The 22,388-nt window shown below is 47.6% G+C and overlaps 7 protein-coding genes across 7 annotated transcripts; 2 read left to right on the top strand and 5 right to left on the bottom strand.

The window, feature by feature from the left end:
• Positions 1 to 1,210: 1,210 nt before the first annotated feature.
• Positions 1,211 to 2,044, bottom strand: TrAtP1_001704 (uncharacterized protein; the record flags this gene model as incomplete). Its single annotated transcript, XM_066111110.1, has 2 exons — positions 1,211 to 1,629; positions 1,918 to 2,044. The coding sequence occupies 2 exons, from the start codon at positions 2,042 to 2,044 to the stop codon at positions 1,211 to 1,213; spliced, it is 546 nt and encodes a 181-aa protein (XP_065967183.1).
• Positions 2,045 to 2,689: 645 nt separating this feature from the next.
• On the top strand, positions 2,690 to 3,487 carry TrAtP1_001703 (uncharacterized protein; the record flags this gene model as incomplete). Its single annotated transcript, XM_066111109.1, has 2 exons — positions 2,690 to 2,921; positions 3,003 to 3,487. The coding sequence occupies 2 exons, from the start codon at positions 2,690 to 2,692 to the stop codon at positions 3,485 to 3,487; spliced, it is 717 nt and encodes a 238-aa protein (XP_065967182.1).
• A 1,924-nt stretch (positions 3,488 to 5,411) lies between these two features.
• On the bottom strand, positions 5,412 to 8,112 carry TrAtP1_001702 (uncharacterized protein; the record flags this gene model as incomplete). The annotated part of the gene is made up of 5 exons (XM_066111108.1): positions 5,412 to 5,432; positions 5,499 to 5,863; positions 5,921 to 6,055; positions 6,416 to 7,066; positions 7,236 to 8,112. 5 exons carry the CDS (start codon positions 8,110 to 8,112, stop codon positions 5,412 to 5,414), a joined length of 2,049 nt encoding a protein of 682 aa, XP_065967181.1.
• A 3,253-nt stretch (positions 8,113 to 11,365) lies between these two features.
• Positions 11,366 to 12,486, bottom strand: TrAtP1_001701 (uncharacterized protein; the record flags this gene model as incomplete). The annotated part of the gene is made up of 2 exons (XM_014086312.2): positions 11,366 to 12,052; positions 12,109 to 12,486. The coding sequence occupies 2 exons, from the start codon at positions 12,484 to 12,486 to the stop codon at positions 11,366 to 11,368; spliced, it is 1,065 nt and encodes a 354-aa protein (XP_013941787.1).
• A 1,428-nt stretch (positions 12,487 to 13,914) lies between these two features.
• Positions 13,915 to 16,393, bottom strand: TrAtP1_001700 (uncharacterized protein). Its single transcript, XM_066111107.1, has 2 exons — positions 14,192 to 16,393; positions 13,915 to 14,129 (listed from the first exon to the last, which is right to left on the bottom strand). Exon 1 carries the CDS (start codon positions 15,890 to 15,892, stop codon positions 14,354 to 14,356), a length of 1,539 nt encoding a protein of 512 aa, XP_065967180.1. The 5' UTR covers positions 15,893 to 16,393; the 3' UTR covers positions 13,915 to 14,129; positions 14,192 to 14,353.
• Positions 16,394 to 17,231: 838 nt separating this feature from the next.
• Positions 17,232 to 20,639, top strand: TrAtP1_001699 (uncharacterized protein). The gene is made up of 11 exons (XM_014085870.2): positions 17,232 to 17,412; positions 17,470 to 17,483; positions 17,604 to 17,644; positions 17,852 to 18,136; positions 18,191 to 18,195; positions 18,851 to 19,036; positions 19,218 to 19,294; positions 19,364 to 19,541; positions 19,615 to 19,676; positions 19,724 to 19,816; positions 19,867 to 20,639. Exons 1-11 carry the CDS (start codon positions 17,387 to 17,389, stop codon positions 20,142 to 20,144), a joined length of 1,245 nt encoding a protein of 414 aa, XP_013941345.2. The 5' UTR covers positions 17,232 to 17,386; the 3' UTR covers positions 20,145 to 20,639.
• Positions 20,640 to 21,509: 870 nt separating this feature from the next.
• On the bottom strand, positions 21,510 to 21,890 carry TrAtP1_001698 (uncharacterized protein; the record flags this gene model as incomplete). The annotated part of the gene is made up of 1 exon (XM_066111106.1): positions 21,510 to 21,890. One exon carries the CDS (start codon positions 21,888 to 21,890, stop codon positions 21,510 to 21,512), a length of 381 nt encoding a protein of 126 aa, XP_065967179.1.
• Between the last annotated feature and the right edge of the window lie 498 nt (positions 21,891 to 22,388).

Genomic DNA, 22,388 nt, shown 5'->3' with positions numbered 1-22,388 from the left:
CTCTGCCAGACATTAGACTTGGACCTCGAATAAAGTGAGAAACGACTTATTTGCGCTTTGCGTACATTTTGATGGTTTTGATATTAAAACGTTTTGACAGCAAGATACCTATGTGACATCCATTGGCATAAGTAGCATCTGAATATATGTTAACATTCATGTAACCATGGATGATAATAATCTAGATACTAAACGCGGTATTAACATGTCTCTTATATACAGTTAGTTACAAAGCACAATCAAGCACGTACCCTTTTTCATTCCCAAGTGGCCAACCCCATACCCCAGAATGGTCTCTCGATTTTTGTTCACACAATATTTTGAGGTTACCATCCTGGACCAAGGGCTGGCACGCGTCACTAGGAGACGAAGCGTGGCTGCTTTAGACTCAGTCCATCGGCATGGGCCGCTCAAATGTCTGAAATTTTAGAGCTGTTTTCGGATAGTTCGTTGACCAGACGTGGATTATGATTCTTGACCAACAAATTGTACTATCCTAGGCCTATTGTTATTGATAGCCCACCAATACGCCGAAAGAAGATCCCAGCAGTGCGAAACAGGCTCTTCACTTTTTGTCCATCTTATCGTTCTCGCCAATCACCTTTCAGACGTGACATCGCCCATCAACCTTCCTGCAGGTTTTGGTTTCGAGAAAATCGGTCATGTGGATGACGAGTAATGTGCCGTGCCGGCACTCTTGAAGACAGCAAGACAGCCAACGTTTATGGAACCGTGGTGTCTGCGCAGTCCACATGGGTAACATAATTGGATCGTCTAGTACCCCCTCTTTTGTTCCCAACGATAAAAATACGTTGACGCTCTTTCGATGTATGAGTTGGGTGGAGTAGACCATTTCAACTCAGCCCAAGTGAAGCCAAGGCCTTCATCTCCTTGTAGTAGTGAGGTGTGGCAGAGGAGCGATGCACACATACTTTCCTCAATGTCATGATAACTCCTTGTCGCCCATCAAGACTGTCCACCCAAGACCCTGCATCAACTGCATTACCCGGAAGGGGGGGGGGGGGGGGGGTCGGTCATGGTAATATCTGATGACAATTCTCTCTAAAGAGGAGATGATCTTTAACTGCGTGTCAACCTGTGACAAAGCCTCGTTAAGGGATTGCGAATTGCTAGGAGCTTCTTCGACGAGACCAAAGGCGTTGCCGTGATGTACAGATAACTCCAAAGTCCTGAGATTGGAGCAGTTATCTTAGAGAAGCTTTAAGCTGCGCATCCCATCTTGCCGGAGTCCTGACGCTTCGGATCGTTCTTGTACCGCCTCAAGTGCAGGGAAGCTGAGGGATAAATGGGACAGCAGATGCGCATTGGTTGACGTAATTGAGCCTAGAAAGGCTTGTAGGATCGAAGTTTCGCGTCGCGCCGTGGTGTCGACAAGGTGGAAGTGATTCGAGCCGTAGAAAACTGCGTTGGTTTCTTGTTCGTTGTAATCTCGACATTTAGTCAACGCCAGCGCAGGCAATTGAGTTGGTTTGCCAGGCGAAAAGAATTCTACCGGTCGGCTTGTTGATTCCTGGAAGACGAAAATCGGACCCGAGGCGACAAGCATTTTGTTGTAAGCGTCGCTGCGAGCCTCTGGCGACATGTTGGAGAAGACATCATTTGGCGAGCCTGATCCGACTCTCTCGCTTGACGTCATAATTTCGGGAGTGCCTGCGGTAGGGAACGAGCAAGAAGGCGAGTGGTGGAATGGTTTTGATTTCGGAGAAGGGGACAAAAAGAACCAGGGCAAGTCGAGCAAAATTTATCGGTGATCGAGGAGGGGAGAGCACGAACCTCGTTGTGATCCTTGCGGGGAGGGACTCGGAATGGCTCTCCTTCTGCTTCTGCTTCTGCCTCTGCCTCTGGCCCAGGTGCCGCTGTCCCTATCTCTGCTTCTACTGCTGAGGTGGCACTTACTCTTGAGCGCGGCAATGAGGTTGTCGTTGCTCTTTCGGATCTTTGAAGTGAGGCCTACCGCGAGGCAGTACAGACCGTGGTTCAAGACGTGGACGTTGCTCTCTTCAAAGGAGAGAACATCGCACATGTGAGGGATCACGGTGTAAAGAGGGCCACGAGCGAAAGCACAATGAAGAGAACAAACACAACAAAGAGCAAACACAACAATCAAAGGCACTAACGCTCAGGGAGCAAAGAAGTGACTGTGACTGAAGACTGTGATGATGAAGAGCTAAGCTAGTGACAGGCAGAGGAGGCGTGCTTCAGTGGGTCACGTGGCAGTACAGCTGCTGAAAGAGCTTGAAGAGGTTGATAAAAATGCAACTGATTAGTCCGCACTCATGCGGGGAGTGAGGTTTCTGAACTCTACATGTATGCAGATTGCATTGGAGCGATTCAAGCTGGCATTAGACTTGACAGCGCCCCTGACTGCACTTGAGAACACCACTTGAACCGTCTTTGGAGTTATCAGGGGTGATACAGCGGTAAGCATTGCTACGAAATTCTCGTTACGGGATCATTCTGTGGGCTAAAACTGACGGGAACGTGTAAAGGTAGCCATTAGCATTTCTACTGCCGACCTTGAGTTTGCGAAGAAATTTGGGCAAATGCTGGAGCACATTTCGTATATTGACGATTGCGATACCCTCGGTCAAAGGGAAGACAGAGCGGATATTCACAGAGTAGGGCCTCACGTGCTTTGACAATTCTGGTGATTACGCCTTCTGACAACATGCAGGCACTCGTGTCGGTCTACCAGAAACTTCTCGAGTTCTTTGTCTCTGCCTACGGGTTATTGATGACGAGAGGGGCTATACTGGTGTTGGCTGTAATATCAAATGCCGACACTCTACCAGATATTGCCAAAGACTTCTTGAAACAAGCCGAACACCTCCAAAAAATTGTGGACAAAGCCATTCTCGATATTTTCCAAGACATTAAAGCGCTGCTTTACGATGAGAAAAGTAAGTCTCCTCTTTTCCAGTTGCAGTCGCTGGACTTATTGTACGATATTGCTAATTCAACCGCAGCCTCTCAATAGTTAGGTCACGATAAGCCGCCTCAGCAGAGTCGCCATCATGCCATTTTACTGTCCCTCCGAGCTGATTCAGCTTGCGGACTCCCTCTGGAAAAGCCCCAGTTCAAGACCTGGTATCGGGCATTCGATTCTCAGCAACTGGCCATTCTCGGAGATATAAGAAGCGGCAAGAGCGTCACGATGGGCTTTCTCATTGATGAGCTATGTCGGCGAAGAAACCACCAGTTGCCACAACCCATGATTCTATATCACTACTACCAGAATGATGAGACGGGGCACGCGTTATACATATTCTCTTCCTTGATTCTATCGCTTCTTGAACAGCGTGTTAGAAATTTCGAGCTTTCGACAAATGCCCATAAGTTGGCCGATTTCTTTCAGAGGACTGCTGAAGAACTTGATCGGCCACTTTACCTGATAATAGATGGCTTGGACGAGTGCGACACGAAATCTCGTGGTATACTTTTTAAATTTCTACAAAGTCCATCATAAAAGACCTCAGGATTGAAAGTTGTGCTATCTTCTCGCCCCTAGGAAGAGATGCTGGATCAACTGAATGTGGTTTCAAAGATTGATATCGGTTCTGATACTGAAAGAGATGGGATTATCGCTCAGAAAACCGTCGAAACAATACTAACCTCTCTGACTACGGATATTTAACAGCTCGTCGTGGAGAGACTCTTAGTTTGGCACAAGGAAGTGCCATATGGACGAAGATGATAGTCGAAGTCATTGCTGCCCGTAGAATCCGGGCACTTAGCCGCATAAGAGAATTATTCGATGATATACACAACCACAGCAACTCTCAGAATTATATGCCAATCTATTCATTCATTCGATGCGCTGGAGATGAGCTGGAGACCCAGAATATGGCCGTTACGGCCTTGGAAATTCTCGCCATAGCTCGAAGACGGCTAAACATCCTCGAACTCTCTTGGGCGATCCAGATGTTACGACTGTCGCCGAGGTTGCTGAACTGGTGGATCATCAGGGCGTCTTGGTCCTCATTCAACCATTTGTTGCTACCGTCGAATTCAGCGATCTCAAGAAACGCCAAGTCATTCTTGTTCACCAGTCAGCAAAGGAATTCATATTGAATGGAGGGACTTCAAGTCGGCGGGGGCTTCAGAATATGGAAAAACTCCCCCCAACAGGAGGTAAAACGGCGGCCCCAGCTAGCACATGAAGGCTGGAGAAGAGCATCTTCGATATCTGCGTCCGATACCTTCTCCTCGACGAAATCAACGATGTTACTCTGTTTTCCGATGAGCAGTATACCATTGAGGAATTACCTAAAGACTTGGATTTGTTCAGCGACGATAATGACGCTGCTGTCTATAATGCTGATTGTTTGTGGGAGAATTGGGAGGAGGGGATGATCCGGTACGACCCAGCGGATCGTGGACTTGGCGAGCTCTTTGTCTACGCTTGCTGCCACTGGATCAGTCATTTTAGGTCTGTCACAACGGAACCTCTCCCCGATTTAAACAGTATTGAAAAGCTGTGCCAAGCCAACTCGGCCAGGTTGCACAACTCGATCAGCCAAGACAGTCGACCGGATTGCGTTGTTCAGGCAATATTTGAGTTCGACGGCAGCCTAATACGACCCCCTGAACATTACATCGCTTTACGGATCGGAAGTAATGCTGCTTAAGATGCTCGAAACATCCGAATTTGACTCTGACAAATTCTTGCCCAACACAGCTACGCTCGCTGCTGATCAGATTCTTCAATGGGGTGATCTATCTACACTTCGGATGCTATTCTTTGGACGTGGAACTAAACATCATCTTCGTAACCTCGAATTTTCCGTCTCATAATCGACTCGTGGTGCTTCGTCGACCAGACGTATGTGATGTTAGGTGGTGGAAATTTGAGAAGCTGGTTGACATTAATTAGGTATCGAGTCGGCAGCTTGCCTTTATATACTCTACCTGCGTAGATACATGTAGTGAGTGACTCGCCTATTAATTAGAGCATAAGCTTTCTCCGATAAGGTTTTATAATGACTTCATTGTGAAAGCTTAATCCGGCCCAAGCTATCAATGCCGCTCAGACTTGCAATTAAAGTAATTCTCCAAGCGAATTTTGGATAGATGGCTGAGTGGAGGCGCTACAAATGTCATATCTTGTTGATGGTTGTAATAGCATTGTCGGTACAAAACCTTGATGACAAGAATCTTTTCTTGAAGCCACAAGAGTTTACCTACTCAGGTTATGTGAATATATAATATTAAATTCAATTTTTAGCCACTGAAATCGCATTTTATGATTATTCAGTGATTCAAATGCTCCATTCAAAACACTCATGTGCTATCTGCTTTCTGCCATTTGCAACTGGTTATATCAAAGTTGACACGGATTCTAGTACGACCTCTAGATGAGTGACCAATGCAAGGATATAGTTTGCGATATATTAGAGTGCTTGATCCCCGAACTGTAAAAATTTGAAGTTGTTAATAATGTAACTTGAAGTAAAGATTCGAAGCTGGTACTTACATACAACCGCTCCATCGCATGTAAAGAAATATTGACCGCTCTCATAGTCGATACCGCAGCCAACAGTCTGGCCTATTCCATATGGCTCGACTGTAGCAATGGGACGGGAGCCTTGCTCATAAATCCCACCATTGTCGTTATGATAGCCAACTGACCATACATTCCACCCTGGCAAAGCGTGAACTAGATTGGTGAATTCTCCAGTCAAGCCAATCGCACATTCTAGGCTATTAGAATCTTCTTGTGCAACATATTCTAGAATTGTTAGTTCAAAGTATGAATATGACAAACCCAGCTCGCGGGGAGGAAAGGGATGGTCGGCCCGAACAGTGATAGCTCCGTCGTTGCTTATACGCGGTGATTCTCCTCCTATGCAATGTTAGCCTGAGAACTCCTAAAACATTAGACTTTCTGGCGGCCTCAAACCTTTGCCTTGGAAAACAATCTCCAGGCCATCAGCTTCAAAGCGCGGCTTTTCAGCCTTATTCCATTCTTCCCATATTGCCGGCCAGCAAAGACTTGTCGGGGGCAGGGTATCTTTCAAGCTTGTTCTTTCATACTCTGAATAATCCCTTCGGGGTTTAGCTTGATGAAGGAAGTGATGTATATTCCAATCATCCTCGTCAGTCGCATGTTCAATTGCCTTTGAAAAGGGCTTCAAAATTGTCCATAAATCTGGGTCGTCTATTTCTGTAGCAATCCGTAACTCTTTTAGAGTAATGCGTAATGATATGATGTGAGTTTGTAAATAGTTAGAACAGGCCTCAAGGAACATATTGTTGACCTCCCGCCGAGATCTCACGCCAAGTTCAAAACAAGAGAGTTGGTCGTCTTGACGTCGTGTGAAAGGGTTTAGGCCAAGTTCAATGAATAAAACGTATAGCGCGTCATTTTCATTTTCATATTCTGGCCAATACCTACGCATACATGTCTCCAATCCATTAGAGCCATTTTCGGATATTTCGCTGAGCAGACGTGGATTCTTCTTGACCAATGATCGCACTATCCTAGGCCTGTTGTTATCGATAGCCCACCAATACGCTGAAAGGAAATTCGAATAGTCCAAAGCAGACTCTTCACTTTCGTCCACCTTGTCAATCTTACCACCAACATCCAGAAGAAGCTGTATCATATCTTCACGCTTTGTTAGGTCAATGGCTATTTGCAGCGGGGATCTATGGTGGCCATTCTTGACGTTGACGTCGGCGCCAAACTCGAGAAGGATTCTGGCTGCCTCCAGGAACTGGCTATCGCCTGCGTAATTGGATATCGCAAGGTGCAGAGGAGTATCACCGTCAGGAGCGGCTATTTTAACATTTACTGAAGCTCCAGCGCCCAGTAGCATTCGAATAATGGGCCCGTTACCATCGCGAGCTGCAATATGAAGAGCGCGGTATTGTGCTGATCTGAACGCAACATGGTCTGGATCAGCGCCTTGGTCTAATAAAATCTGGACAGACCTCTCACGGCCTGTAAGACAGGACAGCAGCAGTGGTGTAGCATCTTGACCGTCTTCAGATTCAATGTCCGCTCCTTGATCTAGTAGTTGCTCCAGTGCTTCGGTTCTGCCTCCTACACATCAATTTGCTCGTTAGCTCATGAGCGTAAAACTTCAGTAAAGAGGTGCTGGAATAGCTGCACTTGCCTATAGCTGCGTAATGAAGGGCTGTGAATTTGAGTGGCCCTGTTCCGTGCTGTAGATTTGCATGGGGCGCGAGAAGGCGTATAACGGATGTGCTACCAAACTTTGCGGCCTGGATAACCGCATCGCTCAGCCAATCTTCGTTTCCATCTCCAGCTCCAGCTGCAGCTCCATCATTCCTATTCTGGCTCTCATCTTGATCCACATTTCTTTCCCCTCCATCTTCGCTGTTCGAATTGTCAAACACCGTTTGAGTATCAGATTTCCGCTTGCGTAAATCTATCAACAGCAGCTCATAGATGACGCCGTCCCAGCCGTGCTTGGCAGCCTTTTCAATCAAAACCGCCAATGTTTCCCTCTTTATAGAACCAAACAAGCCTGAAAATGCTTCCTGCAGCCGTGAAATGACATGCCACTGGCCGTACTCAGCGATTGTATCAAGACAGCTTTGTACATCCTCCAACGAAGGCTTAAGCTCGGAACTTTCGGGCCAACATGAAAGAACAAGGTTCATCACGTCTGCGTAGCCATATCTGCAGCATCTTTTGAGGGATTCAAGCCATATGTTCTGATTGAAGCTCCCTGCTCTAAGAAGAAGCAATCTGGTAGCCCTTGTGTGCCCCTGTTGCAAAGCATCCCAGAGAGCGAGCTCAATCTTCTCTTCGTCATCACCAACTTTTGGCATCATTAATTCTACCATATTCCAGGCGCCTATCGACGCATAGAGCTGAAAATTGGAGAGTTCAACAGTCGCCACATCTTTTCCTGTAGTATCAGGCGTGGCAGCCGATGGCGCAATAAATGTTCGGATCCACCAGTGTCTGGCATCTTGGTCATCGAAGAAGAAAGCGGAGTTGTCTTTCATGACTAGCACGGCCATATCATCCTCTCCGCAAACATCTTCAGCATCCTCTCTCATATGAGCAGCTAGACAAAAGCCTGCGTAGAGTCCGAACATATGAGGTTGTGAGACCATTGGTGGATCGCACAGAGTATCAAAGGGGCGCCTTTTAGAGAAGAAACCGTTCATCTTCCAAAGCTCAGGGATAGAAAGCATATGAAAACACTTTTGCAGCATGTAAACTTGTGTCTTGATGTGCTCGTGCTGTGGAGCCTCGTTTCGTAAAAGGGTGCACGATCTCTTCCGAATAAAATCTCGCAGTGTATCATGTACAACTCTGACAACGCCATTGCATACACGAACCAGAGAACTGCAGGCAAGTTCCAGATCCCTTTCCAATTGCTTAGGAGCTGCAATGAGCATCTTCTGCAGCGTAAGTTGACCACTTCCCAAGATATTAGAGCTTGAGGGCGCTATCCACATTGAACCTGCCAACTCGTTGATAGTTAAAGGCCGCTTGGCGAAAGCGACACAAAGCAACACTTCTCGGAGCCAGGCTTCAGGTGCATCTATCTGCTTCAGCATATGCTCATATATGGTATCATAGTTGGAAAGGTCTGGCATTCCATTTGTGTCCATCATCCGGCTCAAGGCTGACACCAAACCAATTACCAGAGGCGTCGCGTTATCTTTGCCAAGTCTGTCCCGAAGATCTGCGAATTCATCACCGCATAACTCTCTACTCAAAAGAAGAGCCTTCTTTTCGTCAAGACCTTGATCTAGATTAATGCTGTTGAATTCATTCAAAGGCCCCAAAAGGCGAACTATGCTGTCACTTGGCCGGCAGGTTATAAAGATCCTGTATCTTGTAGGACTGCAAGAAACTAATCTCTGCAGGTCGCCTACTAGCTCTAAACGACAACTTGCGTCGCATTCGTCTAGGGCATCAATCACGCAGATCACGTTGAGCCCTTTTATCCTGTTCAGCATGCCACATAGTAGCCGATAGAGGTGAGATGCTGTCATGTCCTTAGGAAGCGGCATGAGTGAGTGTAGTTGCCGAACGTAAGCGCTATCGAACGAGTCATATCCTCGGTATAATATTTGAAGGACAAACGAAAGCAAGAGCTGAAAATAAGACCTCCTCCTATAATCGCCGGTACAGAAGTAGTAGGAAAGCATAATGCTATTCCCAGTGTTGAAGTCTTTTGCTCTTGAAATTTGGGTAGCGAGCACAGATTTTCCGGATCCCGCACTTCCATATATGGTTATAATTCCTGGTTCTCGACGAAGTTGCTCGCTATTCAAAAGGCATTCGGTTATAGTCGGCGATATAACGCACATATCTCCTGGACTGTCGTCTTGCTCATACAGACTGGCGAGAGTCTGACGACAAGCCACCGCATCGTATCGGCAAGCTCAAGAATCCGTCAACATCCGTGCGCTATGAAAAGATAAATAAATAAATGCGAGCATATCTTACCTTGTTTTTCTTTTGTCGTATACTCTTTAATCAGTTTGACAATGCTGAAGAGATTGCTATTCTGGTGGATTGGCTTGTAAAAAGCTGTGTCGTATTGAAAACTAATCATCTCATATCTTCCGGATACCGCTCTGAGGTTGCATGCCTCCCTTGTCGCAAGTCGGCCCTGTGCTACTTGTGTGAATACTACACTTCCGGGGGTATTAGACTGATTGGATTCGGATATCAGCTGCGAGAGGACATCATCCCAGTCATGGCCATGTGATGAATCCGGGGCGCCAAAGCAAATCTATTTGTCCAAGTCTCAGAGTTTGTTCATTTCTAGCTTGGCACTTGAGATTAAGCTCACCATGGCTCGAACAGAAAGCGCAATATCAAGATACTCCAAGTCATGATTTGCAATCCAAAGTAACTGTGATGAAACATCATTAGCTTGGTTAATTTAGCCACGATCAATGGAAGATTATGATGAGCTTTTCACCTCCTTGACTAAAATTAGAGCCATATCGTGGCATAAGAAAACAATAGGCCGCTAGACATCATGTTAGCACAAAGCAATCATTTTGTAGTTGTATGGTGTAGGTGCTTTTGAATGTATGACCTTTGTCTTCACTACCATAGATAGTGATCTCAGCAAGTCTGCCGCAGCATTCTCCAAGTGAGACTTGTCAAACAGTATTTCCTCTTTCATTTCCCCCTCAAAAGCAAATATCTGAGAGAATGGCGAAAGTAGTCGTAGTAAATGACCTAAATCTTCACTGTCCGCCTCTTGTGTGCACCAGGTAGCACGGTATGTGGCATTATAACCATGAATCGCGACGACACTTAAAGCCGCTGTGTCAACTCAGACCTTGCAAGGCAGCTTTAGCCGTCTAGAGCATAAACTTACTCTATGATAGGATGAGAAGAATTATTTGGTGATTCATGGACGACCCTAAGGCAGCAGCCCTCGTCGCTGTTTTCGTCCATTTGCAAAATCGAGATCGCAAATTTTAGAAATTGGCAAAAAAAAAAAAACACTTATAATTTCTTTTGCTCCTATGTTTCTTTATGTATTTTGAATCATCAACTTCGTAGAAAATGACAAAAAATAAGATAAACTCATATATTACTAAGTAGGAGAAATTAAATTATACTAGACAGGTGTTACAGTTGGGTTTTTATAATAAGAGTGAAGGAGGAGGATGTGGGTTCTCGAGGCGTCTTTGTTCCTATGTAGCTCTTGGATGCCAACCAATGGCCATATTTATATCTACCTTCCTTTGTTATTTTGAAAAGAAATCCTTGTTATCCAATTAAGGATTACCCCACCAGTTCTCAGCTTACTTGCGTATTGGCCGCACACAACCGCCCTCATCCCGCTCGGCCTTGCAGAAACATGTTATCCGTATAATTACGGCTGTATAATAAGCTGAAATCATGAATGGAAGTAGTCTTACTTTGCGTAAGACTAGGAAGAACACTCTTCACAAGTTCAATACTTGTCCGGACGGGATGAAACATCACCAAGCGCGTTAGTATGCATCATTTTCGCAATGAAGTTTTCCTATCCAGCGTATTGGCGAGATGGATCAGTGCTTCGAATTAGTACATGGCCATTAGCTTGGCATAGTCACAATGTACGACTTGTGAGGAAAGATTAGTCGGACGAAACTCTGGCTCCAACTTCATGAAAAACATATATTCAATCTTCAACTTTCATCTTTTCATATACAACATTTGTCATCATCTAGTCTCATCATCCATCATATACATTTGTATGTGCGTTATATGTACAACAGAAATAGAGCATTTACAGGATTTGAGAGCTGTCTTTTTGCGATATTTCCCTGAGCGAAAGACCCAAGGATCACCCATCGCCCACCAAGCGTGGCCCATCCATCCACCTTTAGCCTGAGTCACTTTTTACCAGTTTGCACCAGTAATGGCATGGTTAGCGTTGATGGCAAGGTTGGCGGTGTACAGGTTCCTCGCGCCGTTGGGAGTGTTGGCGGTAGTTCGGCCGTGGAAGACAACATTGACGCCGTTAGGGTCGAGATCCAAGCCGCCGGGACCGTAGATGCCGAGGTTGGAGATGGTCCTGGCCAAGATGCCACGGTTGGTGTAAGCCCCGTTGATTGTCGATGAAAAGGCATACTCAATGTCGTAGTCATCGCTTGAGTAGCAGTGGGCGCTGTAGAAGAGAACGTAGTTGTTGTTGGCAATCTTGTAAATGACGGGGGCCTCGACAACGCCGTCGTTGGCAGCTCCCTGGTTGTCGAGGATCGTGCTGGGGCTATCCAGCAGCGTCAAAGCATCGCGAGCCATGCGCTGGATCTTGATGGGCGTTGGCATGTAAGATCCCGAAGGCGTGCCGCCCTGGCAGGTGGTGGCACCACCACGGCTGTTGCCGTCAACCTTCCACAGGATCCAGCGGTTGACTCCATCGTCGTAGCCCGAAGGGTCAATGACGCCGCCATTGGCATCATCGCAGATCAGAGGGCTTGCCGTAGGGGTAAAGGGGCCGGCGGCAGCATTTGATGTGGCAGCGCCGATGCAATGAGCACCGTTGCTGTTCGTGCCAGTAAAGTACATGACATAGGTGCCAGCGTCCTGTCAAAGCATTAGCATTTACATGCCGTTCCTGATGGCCAGTAGTTATTGCTCACATTCTTCTGAACGTCCGGGGCCCAGATTCCAGCGCCAGCATTAGCCCATCCGGTGTTGGGCAATGCATCTTGAGACTGCAGCGTCCAGCCGGTGAGGCCATCGTTGGATACAGCAACAGGGACGTGCTTCCCTTGTGACGAAGTTGCATATGCCTTCCAAGAACCATCGCCCCAAATAATCGAGGGGTCGGGGAAGTCGCCCATAAAGGGGCCGTGAAGCGTACGCTTGCTGGGTCGGCCTCCAGCCATGCTCATGTCAATCTTTTGGATATTTTCGAGAGTGATGTTGGCTGAAGGAGCTGTGTTGGCATAGGGAACAGCTACATTAGGGGCGGCCGCAGCCATCCCAAGAGCCGAAGCAATGACGAAACCCTTCATTTTGAAGATACAAGCAGACTATCTCAAGCCGATAGTTTGTGTGGTTATTCGCTTCATATTTGAGGGAGACGGTCATCTTATATATCCCATGACTATTTAGAAGCCCATTCGGCCCTCCATCGGTGGAAACAAATCCGCATGACGCTGTCCAAGATACGCCAGTACCCAATCTGTATAGCGACAAGTCTCGGCAGTGGTGTTCTTAGCCTCCTTGGCGACGAGAAGGATCAAGATGCATGTTGCGCGCCAATAAGACGGCCCAGAGCATGTTTGAACTTCCTCTTTGGGAGACTTAATCCAGACTTGGCCAATAGTTTCCAAGCTATTATGTTATAAGGGGCTAGAACTAGCAGTCGTTTCTGTCTTAGAAATCCACAACGAAGTAGAGTTGCAGAGTCATCTAAAGATGTTTGTTGCCAAGGCATATTAAAAAAAAATAGCGAGTCGCGAAACGCGAAACGCGCCCACAGCCGAATCGGCATAACTCCAACAACTTGATTCAGCTTGCATAAGGATTTCAAAGATGAAGCTTTATTTGAATAGGAATTTCGGAGATTTGAACAATCGTCAATGTTACCAACAAGTCAAATGATTCGGGCTGGTGCTGGTATAGCTCTGTCTCGCGTCTAGTCTACACCCTTTGGTGGTCTGATAACTCAAGTCAGTGCGATTCATTGAAACAATGGCCAGATGCCGTAATTTTCAAGAAACTCTTACAAGTATATTTCCGATGCATGATGCTGCACATTAGCAACTCTTTAGTCAAACGTTGCTGCCTTGGAATCTAGCCCGCCGGAGCATATGTCTAGCCCGCTTAGGCATGATCGCTGTTATTGACCAGGGGAGCCCAGTCAACTTCCCCTGACAACCTATTTTGTGGTGAAACTTGGCCCTTTAATGCCGAATGTTCCTCTAATGCCGAATCGTTGAGTGTTGATTTCATCCTAGTGCTGATTGCCATTAGCTGCAGTAAAGACTCTGGTTACTCTGAGGAATAGGGACTATACCACGGATCCAGCGGAGGGCGGAGTCTCGTAGCGCCATGACTATGAGCAATTGTAACGTAGGATGACTTGACGATGAAATGTATAGGATCCAAGTTGGAGTTATCCTGACTGCGAACATGTACTCGAAGGAATCATGTGACATGACCGCACTGGCTACATGTATCTCTCAAACGGCGAGGCTTAAACCACCTATGCGCCACTCACCATCTTCACTTATTCCATTGCCGCCTTCTTCGCACTACCAGAACTTTTTGTTGGCGGAGTCAATGATTTCCAACATCTGTGTTCTCGATCAAGTAGGATAACACAAAGCATATGTTAGACTCAATCCCACTGCGGACAGCTCCTAATGAAACCATCACTTCTGTTCACTCACGTTCTATTGCCAGCAAGCTGCTTAAATTTCATGACACTATCTATTAGATGAAACGGTTTTCTTTCATTAAACAAACTCTCCAAATCGTCCCAATGCAATGTTTTCCCTTATTGGAGCAACAAGTTGGAGCTTCATATCTTGGCCCGTCTTTGTGCGACATCAAGGCTTTCGGAATCGTAATATATAGGCCAATCCTGCTCCACCATTCAAACCTTATAATCTTGAATTATACATCGCTTTTCTATCATAATTCTGTACATCTAGTAACGTTACTCATTACTAATTCCTTATTGGGTAGTCACGAGAGAGATATTGTGGTTACCTTCTACATGTAAACCGCACTCGGATTACGAGAGTGGTAACTTGCTAATACAATGGCAAATCTAGCCACAAAACCAAGCAATCGAAAGATGCGAGCGTAAACGCAAAGGACACACAACTGAGAGAAATTGCCTGCACGTGAGTCTCATGGGTGGTTGTGCCGTTAAAGATCGTTTTCATCCACTGGGTGCCCAGTTGCTGAAAAGCATTGGCCTTGGTGGACACGCGCATAGCCACACATGCTGCTCACGAATCCAAACTCGTCATCATTGCGACAAGCCGGCAGTGCTTCTAAATCATCCGCAAACAAATCCCACGTTGCTCCATCTCCGGCAGATCGCGATTCATCCATGACTCTCCAGAAGAGGGCAGAACCCACAGCCTCGACTGTGCCGCCGCAGTCGAGATAGTGTTTGGCGATGGATGACCCATTGCTTTCGGACATGACCGCTTCGACGACCTTGAGCTCGCGAGGAGGCCCCTTACTGTCCCACAGACACTGGGCAAAGGAGCCGAACATGCTGGAGAATCCTTTCCTTAAGCGCGCATCTGTACGCATGCTCTTGTACATCCTGGGTGGCAGGTACTTCAAAAAGCGCCCAAACTCCCTCACAAACTCGTCACCATTGGTACCGTTGTCCCAGTGAAGGAGCATGTCAGAGGTGGTTTCTGCGTTATAGAGAACCGCCATACGCATACGCGGGCTGAAGAAGCCCTCTTGGCACTGCCCGCATGTGCAGCCGTACTTGAGCTGTAATAAACCTTCCAGTGAAAGGTGATTCAATCCTTTCAAGGCACAGAGGACTTCCACAGATGGTTGCGAGTAGCCAGTGAATTTATCTGAAACCGCGATGCTTCCCCCCGCCAATTTCTGCCGAGTGCGGATTGCTTCAAGGCGTTCCTGACACGCGTCGAGTGGCGTTTCTCCCAGGGAATTCTGTTCAGAGACCAGGCGTGGACACTTGCCGATGATCCATTTGACACATAACAGGTCCTCAGAGGTTGCTGCAAGATGCAACAAGGTATTGCCGTCTCGGTCAACTGAGATCCAGACGTCATCCTCCGGCCCGTAGGAACCAAGAGCCGCCTGAGTCAACATAAATCGAGCAGTATCTTTTTTTATGGTTTTGAATGCTTCTAGCAATTTCGTAAAGATGGCATTGGTCATACGGTCTGAAGTTGGCCTGGACAAAACGAAATCCAGGTTGGCAGGCACCGAGTGAGACACATGTTGCGCATTCCCGGGCAGTAGGGCGAACCACTCAGTGTAGCCAATGCGTCGAAACCCCAAAGACCTGTAGAAACATTCCAGCTTGTGCCTCTCTCTGTCATACATGGCACTTTGTTCTTCGCTGCTCCTCCCCTCCAATTCGACGTGACTGTGAAGCTTCAACCACTCCCCGCCAGCACAAGCGATGGCGATGAGTGTCTGGGGATTGCATTTGGACAGAGCTTTCTGCAGCATGTCGCGAATCATCTCCTGGGCCATGCCCTGGCGTCTATGGGGCTCGTCCATACACACTCTTTGGATCAAGAGAATGTCACCGTCATCCAGCTCATCGCCCCAGATGCCAGAACCACATCGATCAGAGCCCTTCTTGAAGGCAGGCTTGAGCCGCCCATAGCGATCAAAGAGGTCGAATCCCATGGATGAAGTGTCTGTGTATAGTTCGCCAATGTCAGAGTGGAAGCTGCGTCTCATGAGACTACGTCGAATCAGGACGCTGTTGCACGACCCAATACAATCAGGCTTGCACTTGTCAATAGCAATCTCCTTTGAGAGCACGAATCCATTGATAGGTTCGAGCCAAACAATCTCATGATGGGCATCATCGTTGCTCTCATCAAACTCCTCGTCCCCGTCCTCGTCCTCATATCCATAGCTGTCCTCATCAGGCGCATTGATCTTGAGCTGCGCTGGGTCTAATGGCCCCCAATCATTCTGGTAAGCCTTTCCTTTGAGGGAACCTTGATATCAATCTCGAAAACATCTCGCCAGTTGTTGGTGTTCGTCTTGGCCATCTTCGGCACAGCACTGGTGCATCTTCTGCGGAAACGCCGCTCAACGAGCGTTTTCGAGCTGCCATTTTGAATCCGCTGCAGTCCAATCTTTCGACGCAGCCTTCTAAAAGTACTATGCTGCGTATACTGAGCGAGGAGTGACAAGACGTTGTTGATCAATGTGGTGTTTCTGGCGTGTTTCTGACCCGCGTTTTTGACCGGTGTGGTAATAGTGGGGCAAATTTACATGGGAGAATAGCCTACTAGTAGGTCGGGCTACCAATATGTAAGACATGAGCCATGATGCTTGAGACGAATACAAAGCTTACCAACTGGAGGCTCTGGGAAGATGTAAGAGAATAGCTGGCATCTGATGAAAAGAAAAACACGCATACGAAAAGCCAGTTCAGTAGGGACCTGCATATTAGTAGCTCTGCAAGGCCATTGAAGTCCATACAACATCGGTAATAATTGTTCTCTATGCTTCTTTCGATACCAGTATCATATACGAGGAACAACATGTAATTGAATGGGCTAGCACGCGGAATAAACCCCAATCCCCTCCGTCTCATCTTTATCTTTGCATTTGTTCGTGAGGGTCTTGTTTTTTTTTTTTTTTTTTTTTTTTTTTTTTTTTCCCTCTCCCTCTCCCTTCCTCCTGTCCTTCTATCCTTTCTCGAGCATTGTGACTAACAAAGGGAAATGACCTTGCCACTGTCTTCGAGGTCCCTTGAGCGACCTGTGATCAAGAAAAGCTTGATTTATGACTCTGAGATTGCCTACGCTCGATTCCACAATACAAAGTTTCAGGATGACGATGGCAACCGCCGGACCCGAAACCGGCCTTTCCCATAGTAGTAAGGGCGCAACGTATTCAACGAAAGAGGGATCGCTCTTATCATGATATCAAAAAAGCTGTGTGATAGCCCAAATTTGAGGCGGTACCCGATGAGAGATCCGATGTCGGGTGCTTCAGCTACCATTTAGCGTGCATTGGGTGCAACCCCTCATTGAGCTACCTGTACCTTACATTGTAGGTACGTAGGTACTAAGGTGGGGTAGGGGAATTGAGTCACTCTAACTGGCAAGAAAAGCCAAAAAATTTGAAGCTCTTATCTTCCGTCTTCAACTCTTCCTACTGCCACATTCTCCTGCTGCCATTGTCTCTCTACGCTTCTAATCCACGCCGTACAAGATGTCTGACGACAAACGAGTCTGCCTGTAAGAGATACAATGTTTGATTTCATGGTGCAATTGAGCTGACCTGACCTGTTCCAGTGCCTACTCTGGAGGTGCGTGCTACCCTCGCTGACCTCCACCCACCACACTCTCCGACCTCTTCTCTCCTACCTCTTCGCTCCGACCTCTGCTCTCCGACCTCGAATATTTGGACGAATTCTAATACAGCACAGGCCTAGACACATCCGTCATACTCAAGTATCTAATTAATGAGGTCGGTTTATTTCGAGGCTTGTTAATTTGACGATAGCCTCACTTTTTGTCTTCTTCAACTCTGCTTCATATGGCTATATTTTCCTCTGTCCTTTATCACCCTATACTGCACCACTTTCCATCATCACAACTCGACCAGAGCGATGGTGCCAGACAAAGGATACAGGAAAACTCTGAAAAACATGTCGCTAATATATTCTGTTTATAGGGCTACACCGTGGTTGCTTATCTCGGCAACGTCGGCCAGGACGAGGACTGGGCCGCCGTCGAGAAGAAGGCTCTGGCTCTCGGTGCCGAGCGCATGGTGATCGATGACCTTCAGAAGGAGTTCCTGGAGGAACTTGTTTTCCGTGGCATCCAATGCAATGCCATTTACGAAGACCGATATCTTCTCGGAACCAGTCTTGCCCGGCCAGTATTGGCACGCGCCCTCGTCCGCACCGCCCAGAAGTACAACTGCAAGATTCTCAGCCACGGATGCACTGGCAAGGGGGTGAGTCGAATCTACCTCCCAAATCTTTATTGGATCTCTACTAACTGCGAGTAGAATGAGTATGTTCTTGCAAAAACCATGGCCCTAGGTAGATGGCCACCCCATTTGTATATTTGGTCCCCTTGATGGTATGGCTATACTAGGCCAGGAGCAGAGCTGCTGGTCGGGAGCAGTACTGGCAAAGGCAGGGCATTTGGTCAAGGTCCACAGCTAGCTGCGAAGCCAGGACCGCAGCACCGACGAAGGCTTTGTCAGGGCTGCTGGTCAAGTGCGGGTCAGGACTGCAGCACTGGCGAAGGCTGTCATCGTCAGGGCGTTCGGTCAAGGTCCACAGCTAGCCGTAGGCCAGGGCTTTAGTACTGACAAAGACCGGGCTGCCGGCGAAGGTCATCACAGCTAGCTGCGAGGACCGCAGTCACAAAGGTCAGAGCTGCTAGTTAAGGTCATCATAGCGAGCTGTGAAGACTGGGACCGTAGCTGGCAAAGGTCAGCCTGACCTCTACCAACAGCCTTGGCAACCTTTCATCGGCAGCTGCGATCCTGACCTTCGCAGCCAGCAATGATGACCTTCCGGGATCGGCTTCACTCCCGACTCTGATCCACACGGCGCCCGGAAGTTTCTCAACACCATCAAGTGGCCAAAATACATAAATGGGATGACCATTTACTCAAGGTCAAATATCACAATTGTTACGGAAGCTAATATCCATCAAGCCAGGTTAGGTTCGAATTAGCTTGGCGAGCACTTGATCCTACTGTGTCTGTCATCGCCCCGTGGCGCATGCCGAAGTTCTTCAACCGCTTCCAGGGCCGACAAGACCTCCTGAAGTTTGCCGCCGAGAACAACATCCCAGTTTCGTCCTCTCCCAAGTCTCCCTGGAGTCTTGATGCCAACCTGGCGTAAGTAGTCTTTCAAACTAGAAAGGGAGTTCTGGAGGCTTGTCAACTTAACGATGGCCTCCATTTTTTCTTCCTAAGCTATATTTTTGCTACGGCTATTTCTTATCTCCTTCATCACCCTCTACTTCACCTTCTTCCCATTACCATGAGGGAGTTCAAGTAAAACTAACAAGTATACAAGACATACCTCAGCCGAATCGGGCATTCTCGAAAAGCCCGAGATGGTTGCGCCCAAGGATGTCTGGACCAAATCTGTTGGTATGTAATATACTACACTGGCTCCGGTTCACCGCGGTAGACTCCCGAGCTAATTCTTGCGCTACCCAGATCCGCTCGATGCGCCCGATGTCCCGACCAAGTTCTCTGTCACCTTCAAGGCCGGCATCCCCGTCAAGCTTGATGTGGAAGGCGGTGAAACCTACACCAACTCAGTCGAGCTCTTCAAGAAGCTCAATGAGATTGCAGGCGCCAACGGTGTCGGTCGAGTTGATATCGTCGAATCTCGGTATTTTACCATCCCCGCCGCCATCATCAGCACCTCCCCCCAAGACTCGATCTTGTACTGACAATATCACAAGCTTTATCGGATTGAAGAGCCGAGGCTGCTACGATGCCCCAGCCCATACGGTGCTGCGTCTAGGTAAGTGAGAATTCTACCCCTCAATCGACGATGCTAACAACCCAAAGCCCACGTTGATCTCGAGGGCATGACCGTGGACTCCAAGGTTCGCGGAATTATGGCCTGGATCGGAAACGAGTGGTCCCAGTGCCTCTACAATGGTATACCTTCTTTGGATAATCTTGACGGTCCTGTCTAACAAATGTCTTAGGCATGTACTTCTCTCCCGAGCGTGAGCTCCTCGAAAACTCCATCATCTACAGCCAGAAGCATGTGAATGGCACAGTCAACATGATGGTATACAAGGGAGCAGCTCATGTCCTTTCCCGCTCTGCGCCGGACAGCAACCTATACAGTGAGGAACAGGCTAGTATGGATACTCTCGAGGGATTTAGCCCAGAGGATACCAGTGGCTTCATTGCCATCCAGGCGATTCGCCTGGAGAAGTATGGCGCGGCCAAGATCCAACATGGCGAACCCCTGGTTTAGGGCGCATAGAGGAGCCGCTGCCTTGGCCTCTCTCTATCTTGATGAACGGGGAGGAGGTTTACAGAGGTGCAATAAGGAGTGCTATGACTTGGGTGCAATTATCCTAACTCGGGGATAAAGATGCAGTCAGAAATTATATAGCGGGAACTCCAAATTGGTCTATGCAGTCATGAAATACTGAATACATGCACGCACGCACTCGCTACATCGTCGTCGGGGGATCATATACTACATGTGTAGGTAAGGATCCATCCATCCATGTTGCCGATAATCTTTGATGGCTTGGAGAAGACCTCTTGGAAGGATGGGCCTGTCTCTGGAGCCGCTGTCGCCGGCTTGGGCAGGCTGCTGCTCAGGGGATTGGACTTGGTTACGGTCCCCCCAGCGCCCTTGTTGCTTGTGAGCTTTGCTATGCTGTTGCAGGAGCAAGTAGTAATTTATGGCCCTACTAGGTAGTTAGAATATAAACTCCCTGGGGAGCTATTCTGAGGAGAAGGTTGAGCCTGAATGATGGTGACGCAAGCCTTGTAAGAACCTTGGAGTGGTGATAGCTTTAACTACACTCATTTCTATTTTTCGCAAGGGAAAAGATTGACTCTACGACACAGGAAGACCGCCATAAACGAACCCCTAATCCGCACGATTGCTCCCTAGCAGAAAATTAACCCAAGGTACCAAGCTCTTCCTCTTAAAATCAACTGAATAAGGAAATGAGAAACCGACCGTGAATGGTTTTATGCTGCCTGGTGCCTTTGCAAGTGGTGTATACCTGTGACCTAGTCCTGAGTATCATCCTTCGCCTTCACCAACCTGCCCTGCGCAGCACAGATTGGCTAGTTAGATCGACCATCTTTAAACTTCCGTCTAAAATGGGTTATGATTGGGTTATGATTTCGGCTTGCCGCATGCCGCTATTCATACATTCCTGCATAAAACTGGTTTCTTCCGGAGTCCATTGGCTGTTTGATACTCGCAATGAGGGGTCTGCTTCCTTTTTTTCTTCATCCTTGCTGCAAGTCTTCTTTCAAGCGAAACTGCAGTTATGCGCTCGCTAAACCTTTCCCAGAACCTTTTATACATCTCCTTGCCTTTGAAACCGGACTCTACTAGTTCATTGAAGTAGTCTTTTTCAGCCTTGGTGAATAACTGATGAGTTCTGAGATGATTAATGTTGAGACTGAGTGTTTTGACTCTAGTCCTTATCGCCAGGGCAGACTCATTGGCTTGGAACTTCTCTTTGAACCGTGCTAGGACTTTATCTCAAGTCTTTGATGTAGAGACCACCTCTATCGGATAGATGGTCCGGGTGTCTGTCCAGAAGGGCTCTATCCAAGCAGGTTTCCAACCTTGCCCTTGTGTAGCCCTTCACCTCGCGGTTTTGGTGGGTGCCTTTGGGCTTATAGCAAGGTATCGTGATACCTCTGAGGGCCACGAAAACACACTTGTAGCTTCGATACTCCCTTCGCCGGGTTCCATCACCGCATTGTTAGCATCAATTTCAAAGTATTGACGTCTTGGATTCCACTCGCGCACCGGTGGAAGGCTTTCGACATCCTGGACGGCATCGTATGCCCAAGACGGAATCGCGTCAGAACAAGAACTGTTCCAGTATTGGCTCTTGTTTCTATGCCAACGACCCAGAACGACGTAGAAGCCTCTATTACCCAAGCGACCACCTGGGACTCCATCTGCTAGCAGGCGTGAGTGGACTCTGTGCCACAGCTCCCGGGAAGTCTGCCAGGACATTGTTGGAAAAGTCCAAGTACTGCTATCAGGCCCAGGTGGGAACACATCGATTTGGGCAAAGATGTCCCGGGCATGGATTCCAACAAGTAAATCTATCCTCTCCAAAATATACCTAGACTGGAACCTGCCTCCCTTCATGTCGATGCGTGTGGGACAAGTAGCTGGGCAATTTAGTTCTGATCAGCGATAGTCTGGTGGAAGTGACTTGCGTGAGACTTTCTCCCATACATCTTTGTGGAGGAGCGGAGCTAAATACCGCTGAATGAATTTTTCATTCACATAATCGTTGCATACGCTGAATCTGTTCATATCGAATCCGTGTATTCTCATGAAGTTTGTCATGGTGTAAGGGGCGTCACTGTGATTTTCCAAACCAGGTATGTGATAAAACAAATCGTTGTCGTCATGTGGAGGCGTGACGAGCCTTTTCTCCTCAAGGAATTCTTTCAGGCCGTTGACAACAGCCCAGACAGCCTTCAATCTGCTCAATCTCATTCC

This window comes from Trichoderma atroviride, chromosome 1 (genome assembly GCF_020647795.1).
Source record: "Trichoderma atroviride chromosome 1, complete sequence".
Taxonomy (NCBI): domain Eukaryota; kingdom Fungi; phylum Ascomycota; class Sordariomycetes; order Hypocreales; family Hypocreaceae; genus Trichoderma; species Trichoderma atroviride.
The sequence above is the reverse complement of the archived record's forward strand: the minus strand, read 5'-3'. Positions and strand labels throughout refer to the sequence as shown.

Excerpts from the sequence above, each read along its gene's own strand:
- TrAtP1_001700 (XM_066111107.1), bottom strand. The coding sequence starts at position 15,892 with ATGAGACGCAGCTTCCACTCTGACATTGGCGAACTATACACAGACACT.
- TrAtP1_001699 (XM_014085870.2), top strand. The coding sequence starts at position 17,387 with ATGTCTGACGACAAACGAGTCTGCCT. Across the intron at positions 17,645-17,851 it reads TCAAGTATCTAATTAATGAG|GGCTACACCGTGGTTGCTTA; the intron begins GTCGGTTTATTT and ends TTCTGTTTATAG. Across the intron at positions 19,817-19,866 it reads GTCCCAGTGCCTCTACAATG|GCATGTACTTCTCTCCCGAG; the intron begins GTATACCTTCTT and ends CAAATGTCTTAG.